Source organism: Porites lutea, chromosome 8 (genome assembly GCF_958299795.1).
Source record: "Porites lutea chromosome 8, jaPorLute2.1, whole genome shotgun sequence".
In the NCBI taxonomy this organism is placed as follows: domain Eukaryota; kingdom Metazoa; phylum Cnidaria; class Anthozoa; order Scleractinia; family Poritidae; genus Porites; species Porites lutea.
In genome coordinates this window covers 23,570,906-23,579,473 of record NC_133208.1, presented here as the reverse complement: position 1 = coordinate 23,579,473, position 8,568 = coordinate 23,570,906, and the positions used below count along the sequence as shown (strand labels likewise).

Here is an 8,568-nt window from a genome sequence, read left to right as displayed (position 1 = left end):
CAGATTTTAGCATGATTTCTGTAACGGAGCGAAGTTGCGGCCCGCTGATCTCTAAAGTGGAGAGTCACATATTGGATAGGTGTTGAATTTAGGTGTTCATACTATACTGGATAGCTTCTGCGCCTGCGCGAAAACCATAGTGCATAGGGCTTCTGTTCACACATAAGCACGGTTATTTTATCACGATTTCTGTAACGGAGAGAATCTGCGCCACCCCGATCTCTAAAGTGAAGAGTCACATATCGGATAGGTGTTCACACTATACTGGATAGTTTTTCATGTCGGCACAAATACGAGTAGTCCCCCATTTGTCCTCAGGGGTAGAAGAGAAAGCGAAACACGAGCGCACGTGAAAATCACCCTTTTCTCGCGTGGGGTGATTTTCACGCACGCTCGTGTTTCGCTCTCTCTTCTACCCCTGAGGACAAATGGGGGACTACTCGTAGTCTAAAAGGTATCGAGAATAGTCTGAACTATCGCACCGGAAGTTGTTATTAATCGGCCGTAAAAATAAAATTGTACAACACATGAAAATGAAATTATAAAATAAGATCAAGAATTGTATGCAGGTCATGTAACGAGAGCAGCATTTGAAGACAAAAAGACCGGTTACACATATAAACATGGAAAATCTAACTGCAAAGTTTTCTCATCAAACTCGTTTGACGAACAGTCGTGGCTTTTACCTTCGTGTCACAGAGGACAATGTGGAAGGAGTCGAAGATGAAAACGATAAGTATAGTGAGTACGTAACGAAATTTTGTACAGTGCAGTCTTCATCAGGCTTCGGTACCTAACGTCATCTCATCAAAATTGACTACATTGTGAGACAAACGGTCATATCGAAATACCTTATTGCTACTAAATCCCCGCCAAAGCGAGGGCCAATGGCCCTCGAGCAGGCGAGGCTTTTTTAAAAAATCTGATCGCTCGAAGATCGTAAGTGGATAGCTTAGGGCAGTGAAATATCGGTTGGCGATATGTCAATTTAATGGGTTGGGGGACTCAGCTGACGACAGAAACAGACGGGCCGCACAGCAAAACTGCAGCAAACTAGGTTGTTTTTGCAACGCATACCCAATCGATAACAGTAGGAAAAACAAATCACTACGTGCCTCTGCGTCTCGAAACTGATATAAGAACAATGTTGGCAGGCACGGTTTTGCACGGGAAAGTTGCTTTTAATTTCTGAATTTATAAATATAGATTACTTCCCTACGAAAGTGGATCTTATTGAGAAACTGAAATTTATTCTTCACCAATTGAAAATATTTGGGAAATATTTACTGTAGACCGTGGAATGCTTGTGCTTTTCTGATTTTTTATGTACATATTTATTTATTCATTCATTTTTCTGGATGTGATTTAATTCCTTGATCATGAGTCCTCCCTTTTTGTGACATGTTTCATGTTTCTAACATGCAGTGATTGCCCTGGGACAGGAGCCTATTAGATTCTTGCCGGGGTGTGATAATTAAAGCTACTACATACAAGGACCATTGACAAAGTAGCACTGAATAGAGCGCCTTATCCCTTACTTTTACTGTTTCTGTTGTTGTTGTTGTTGTTTTTTCTTCTAATTAAGTTGCTTCAAAGGAAAACTATTATTATTATTATTATTATTATTATTATTATTATCGAGAACGCACGTTTTATCCAAATCGATTGCCTGGTTCCTCGAAAGGTGGTTACATTTAACAGGGTCGTAACATGGTATATGGGCTCAGGGCTCAAAGCCCAAAATATGGCTGGGATCAGGGCTCAGAGGAAAGGTCTCAGGGTTCAGAGGAATGGGATCAGGGATCACAAGGCTTTTGAGCCCGAATCAGGGATCAGTTTTATTACACGGTCTAAAAATCTCTTATCACAATATTTTTCCGCATAAGGTTTGTGTCCATAGAATTTCCTGGCCGAGGTACATTATCTATTCTTGCTTCCGGTTGGCGGCAGTTCCTGTCATACGAAGTCCTGGTTGTTTGACGAAAAAATGGTATCATATTCGTTGAGGGCACTGTAATATGAATCTCAAGTCACTTTTCTCGCTTTGTAACGCAACTCCTGAACGCGCTGTCAACGCCAGAAGGCAGAAAAACTGAGAGAAAGCGATTTATACATATCTTTTTTGGCGAGAAATGGGGAAGAAGAAAAAGGACAAAAAGAAATCCTGTGACAGAGAAAGGTACGTAAGTACTTCCTTGACTGATTTACTCCTGGCCAGGGTCCAAGCATAGAGTTTTTCGGCCGACCAAACACAACAATACCGCCAGGACAATAGACAAACCGATTCATTGAAAGCGGAATTTAGTGTATAGGTCCCGATTGCCTCATCGCCTCGAGGCAAGTCACAAGGCGACTATACTTGAAATCGAGGTTCGTTTTTTTTTACCAGTAACTTAACTCTTAAAAGTACTTAAATAATTAGAATGGACGTCAAAAGTAGAATACAAAAGTACAATGAATTCGCACTCTTTGTTGCAAATAAATGCTTTCTCGCAATTTAATAAATCTGCTCTAATTGCATGGAGTTTTAGGGTTATCTCGAACTCTGATGAGAAACCGAGATCGGTTCACCTACCACTGTACTAGTATTGGGCCAGGAAAGCAAAGGACACATTCCATTACTGTATAACTGATAAATGCTTGTATAATAAATAGTCTGAAATTACAGTGTAGAATTAGTGAAAATAAGCGGAACACCGAAGACTTACCTCAATGAAATAAAAGTAACAAACCCTTTATAGTTTATTTTCTTCAGTTTTTTTTAGAAAATAAACGGTTGAACTGGTGAAGGAATGTTGCATACTAGGTAAAAGTAGCAGAGTCTGCAGTAATTTAATATATTATAGCACTCAGCATGAATTAACTGCCACCAGTAAAGGATTTGATATTTGAGCCGGGGATGGGTTATTTTTTTCATGCAAGATTTTTTCAGACCTCATTCGTGCAGTGGCTACTTTGTTTTGCACAAAATTTACAGACTTAAGTGACAATACTGATCTACAAGAATTTTTTCGGCCCTTTGGACTATTCGGCCTCGGTGATGGTTGGCCCCGAAAGGTATCACCACCTTAGATTTGGAGCCTGAATTTTTTAGTGGAGAGAGAACACCTGCTCTGATGAACGACTACTCATCGCGGCGGTCCAGCTGCCTTTTAGAGTCAATAGAGAGGCTCTACCAATCCTCGTTTATCTTTTATACCGGTCCTCAAAGCCATTACACACAGAGAAAGCTTGGTCAAAAGGCACCCGAATGGCTTCAAAAGTCGCACGGCAAGAGTAAATTAAACCTCAAGGAGAATAACGAGGAAACGAGCGCGGAGGGAAAGCAGCGATACAGGAAGGCATTGCAGAGCGGCATTGCGAAAGAATTCGGACGGGATGTACGACAGCAACAAACGAGAGGGAAGACCAAAGAAAGAGCTGGTACGCTTTCACTTGCTCTGAGTTATGTTCAGAAGGAATGTGTCGGCACATGGAGAAGTCGATTTGTTGACAGAGGTTCAAGGGAGTGAAGGACAAACTACATGGTTGAAGACGCAGCCGAAGAATATGAGATTATCTAATCAAAAGGCGACGTAGTTGCTCTCAAGCACAATTACAAGAGGTATATCATTCCTTTCTTCCTTGCGGTTCTTCTAAAAGATCTCCACCATAACGGTGACGCATTCCGGGAAGATCACATGGGTTTGAGATGGCTGGAACAGTCAGAAGAAAATCCCCTTGTATACCAGACTGGGTATCATCGGAAAAGTTCAAATAATAAAAGATGGAAACAACTTCTGGTTGAGCTGCCTTGAAGAGCAACGCCTAGTTGTATTGCTCCAGGAGTCAGCTGGATCAGATGATTCCCCTGCTTCAGGTGGTGACGAAGAGGAAGGGGAGTGAGCTCAGGTGCGCACCTTTTCAGAGCCAATTAGATTCGAAGCTGGAAAGAGTAAGACTGGAAGACCTACAAATATGTCCTCTGACAATCTACAATGGTTATTAAGCCAGGAAAAGCCATTACTGGGCTTGAGAGAGAAAAGCTGTTAAGCTGTAGAACCTGTGGCTTGCATCATTTAATTTTTCTACTTCATGTCAGGCAGGTATTTTGCTATTGGTAATTGATCGTGATCCTCACTGTAACACACACAGAGTTAAAGAGGAAATTCACATAAGACTAAACGCTAACAACATCAACAGGGCCCGATAGTAGAATAGAAAGTCCACAAGCTTGGTTGCCCTTAATCAAGAAACACAGCAATAGGAGATCTCAGCGGCTAATAATCGACCAACCAGAACCAGAGCTTGGAGTCATATAAGTTCACGTGTGACCAGTCGACGAAGACTAGCAAGGCACGGTCTTCAAGTGTTGTTTTTTTTTAATGAACACTTGAAATACGCAGTTGAAACGTCGCGATCTACATCATTAACTGACTGAATCGTGAGACAAACGGTTACACTTTATTAACATCAATATTATAGACCAATAACACGGCCGACGTGAAATTGATTAACATTGATTAACTGGACAAGTTATCCGGGCAAGCAGATGTTCGTACGGGACAGGAATTGGAAAGCTAGACGAAGACCTTAGTTCAGAAATACCTTACAGTGACGTTAATTCAACCGGGGACCAACCAGCGCTAGCTGTGTTTGCTGTTTGACTAAAAATGTATTTTTTCGAATTTTGAATCCAATGCTTTCTTGTGATTGGCTTTTAAACCTCCGGGTGGCCTTGCTCCTATGAGCAACACTGAAAATAAACCTTCTAAATACTCTTGATGAACGTTACATCTGAAAAAATCAAGTTTCAGCTGCAAGATCTTACAAGATGTACGAAGTTTAAATGGAAATGGACTACTTTTGATGTATAAATTAACAATAACTTACATTCTGTATCTTACTAAAGCTCCCGTTCAAGAAAATCAGGTTCTATCATTTGCATAGTATCGCCAAACATTATATTTAAAGTATTTTAAACAGAATAGTATGCATCAAAAGAGGTTGACTCATATTGATCTTTAAAGCTCTGATAAAACCTATACAACTTGCACTAAAAATTAAAGTTAATGTTTTTCTCATCAGCCCATTTGAGCATGTTCTATATTCTATATTTGGAGATAAACAAAGTTGTCTAAGTTAAAATTTTGTGTAAAACATGGGGGGGATCAATTTTTTTATCAGGACTCAGGGATCAAAATTTTGGGAAAATGAGGCTCAGGGATCAAAATAACGGCAAGAAAATAGGGATCAATGGGTTCTCGATATACCATGTTACGACCCTGATTTAACCCAGGATTAAGCCAAATTTTAAGCACGGTTTTCTTGTTTAAAAATTAACATGCAACTCCAGTTACAAAATGCTGTTGGGCGTTCACTCCCAAGAACGGCAATGATAACACAATATGTTAATCTAAGCAGTACATAGGAGGGTAAAATACAAAAACGGAACAAAATTTTTATCTTAGATTAACGCTAATCGGCTTTTTGGGAACCTGTTTTTGTACATAAAATAAGAATTCGCTCTAGTGTGACCAGGGCCTTACTTGCCAATTTTTTAAATTTTCCGTTATGAATTACAGCCACCTTGGAAATCATATCAGTTGCAGATGGAGGAACTGCAATCCGAGGGGAGGCGTCTAATCGCTACATTGGAATGGCTGATGATGGTAAACTCGCTACTCGTGTAAGTATCAAATGCAGTCGAAACTCCGTATGCTTAGGCCGTCCACCGCTTTTGAGTACACCAAATTTTCATCCAGTCAAAGCTCTGAAGAGTAGTTATATTAATCCTTAATGGTAGGTGACAAGTGATTGCATTTAGCTAAAATTAAGTTAAGAAATTCTGCAGATCAGTTCTTTTCAATAAATAAATTCTCAGTTTTGTTTTTCATCGCGTTTTTGTTTGTCAAAATATGTGATAAAGCCAAAGTAAAGTTTTAGTACTTTTGTTAGTAATCGGACGATTATGTTAACTTATTAGGTATTCTTGATAACGTAACAGATATTAAATATAGTTTTACTAAAATAGCGTTAATAAATTGGATATGTCAAAAACCAGGTTAGATGGTTACTCGAAGAATGCTTTTCAGGGGCACCCAACGACAATTTTCGGAAAATATCTGTTCGGAAGACGATTTGAGATCTAGAATTTTCGGAACATTTGTTGTAAAATTTCTTACTTACCTCCTTTCCTAGGATTTTTCGAACATCTAAAAAATGGTATAATTGCCCATTTTTAACGGATTTTTACCCTTAAAAGGTCACCTAGAATTTTCGAGAGCCTTTTTTCCGGCTGAAATTTTCGAAAAGGTAAGTTTTGATCCCTATAATTTTCGGATCACTAGACTTTCAGCTAGGAAATCCGAACATATGGAAAATTTTTAGGGGATAAAAATATGCCTATATCTACCGTTTAAATACTAAAATACGTTTAACAATGCTATGTTTAAGTGGTTTTGAACTATACATTCTCGTTGGGTGCCCCTGGCTTTTCAAGAACAATTTGAGGCTGAAGTGAATGAAAACATGCCTTACTTGTTGTCGTAAAAAAGGACCTTAAAACAACGTTGTGATCTTTCAACAGAAGTCTTTAACGGAGGATTGCATATTCAGAGAACATCGTAGCTTTAATGGTTACAGCATGTTTGAATCCAGTTGCCATTCTGGGTGGTACCTTGCACTGAGTAAAGATGGCAGAGCGAAGCCTGGGCCTAAAACCGCTCCGGATCAAACAGCTGTACAGTTTTTAGAGGCAAATTTTGATGATCATGCGTCATGGCTACTTGGTCATTCTAAACCTTTGGTTTTCAAGGTACAAACCTTTCTGAAGACTGACTAGTACAAGGCAGTTTGAGACTCATTAGAAATGTAAGATCAGTCCTTTTAAAGCCAAATAGACCGAACAACACTAAACATCTGGCTTGCCACTCTAAAGTAGGAAAAAAGTCAATGAGGATACAAATTTGATCACTTGAAATAAACAGCTTTCTTTTCTACGTCTTGAAATTTTCAAAATGAAGTTGTAAAAAATAATTTTTTAAATGGAAAATAAGTACAGGTGTACATGTCCTGTTATTCCTATAATGCCGATTGTTTCATCGTTACCTTCAAAAATTGGTCCAAAAGAAATGTAGCTGTATACCTTTTTACTGTAATGAGGCAAAGCAAATAAAAGTGATGTGTAGTGTATTGATTACCATAGTAGCGACTATGTACTATTACAAACATCAGTGAAACTACATGTACTAAGTGATATTAAAGTAATACAGCACGAATGTAAAAGTACGGATACTAAGTGAAAATAGATCATGATTTGTACTACAAAGATAGTGGTTCAGTCAATAAAGGACATTATGTAGAAAGCAATGAAAGTGTGAGTATCTCCTTGCCCCAGGCCTACACCACATGGTGATGATGATGATGAGATGATGATGTTGTTGATGATGCAACCTCGTTCCCAGATTCCCTCTTACCCCTCGAGACCCCTTTTTTGTTTGTTTGTGTACATGTTCCATGCTCCAAGATGCCGGAAAGCGGGTCGAAGAGCGAACGAAATCTCGCTTTCAGCGTTTTTCGCTCGTCGCCTAGCACAGGTTACCAGGCAATTACCAGGCCCGGTTACCAGGCAAGCAAAGCATCCATCCGCACGCTCACAAAAATTGTAAAGCAAGTCAGGAGAACATTATAGTGCCTTTGCAAAATTGTATTGCTGTCTATCATGATAGCGAAACACCTTCAAAGTGAACTGGAAGTTATGTACAAAAAGTCTGCCCCCTCTTGGAATCCATTTTCACACTGACGTTAAATTCTTTTTCCTGGTTCAGCGGAATGGAAGGGGAAGATGCCGGGTTCAAGACTGATGTAAGTAAAATTTGAAAGATGATTTAGAATGCTTTGCGATATACTGGGCTATTGCCTATAATAGCTGTACCCCCCCCCCACCCCGGTTGTGAGGAGGTGCCTTTTCTTCTCACCCCTGAGACCCCTGAAGACTGAATAAAATTGCATTCACCCCTGAAGACTTCCATCATTGATCATTCTCCTGAAACGTGGGTCTACCCCTGAAAAATATGGTTCTACCACTGAAGAATTTCATGAAAATTAAAGCTTCACCCCAAAGAATAGCATTTGTTTACTCTACGTCCGTTAAGAAATCCTCAAGTTATTTTTATAATTTTTGCATACCCCTGAAGGAATTCCACTGTCCTCAACTGGGTGGGGGTACAGATATTAAAATTTCATGCAATAGCCCATTTAATTCCCAGAAGTATATACCTTATTTTCTCGATTTAACGCCTTGCCCCAAATAAACGCAGGGTCTTGGAGGGGAAGTTGTGGATACCCCCTGCCCGAGACGCTTATATGTGGTATGCTTAACTAATGCTATAAAGGCAAAATACACGGCTGTCAAGAAAAAGGCATAAAAACTTTTCTTTAGTAACAGTAAGCCCGAATAAAGTGCAAATTCAAACAAACGCCAGTCCTCAAGGCCAAGTTTGAATTAACACTGGGGGCGTTTAATTGAGAAAATACCGTACTTACAAAACTTTTTTTTTATTATTTTGTTGATGATTATTTTACCTT

At 39.4% G+C, this 8,568-nt stretch overlaps 2 protein-coding genes across 3 annotated transcripts in view; one reads left to right on the top strand and one right to left on the bottom strand.

Moving 5' to 3' along the window:
* Positions 1-8,568, bottom strand: part of LOC140947016 (uncharacterized) — a 284,819-nt gene that overhangs the window by 226,495 nt on the left and 49,756 nt on the right. The gene's annotated exons all lie outside the window — the stretch shown is intronic.
* On the top strand, positions 522-7,338 carry LOC140947062 (fibroblast growth factor 2-like). 2 transcript variants are annotated; one of them, XM_073396148.1, is made up of 3 exons: positions 522-741; positions 5,565-5,668; positions 6,572-7,338. In XM_073396148.1, exons 1-3 carry the CDS (start codon positions 624-626, stop codon positions 6,821-6,823), a joined length of 474 nt encoding a protein of 157 aa, XP_073252249.1. In that variant the 5' UTR covers positions 522-623; the 3' UTR covers positions 6,824-7,338. The 2 variants fall into 2 exon arrangements, with proteins under 2 accessions (XP_073252249.1, XP_073252248.1); XM_073396147.1 differs by having other exon boundaries at positions 526-741; positions 6,569-7,334.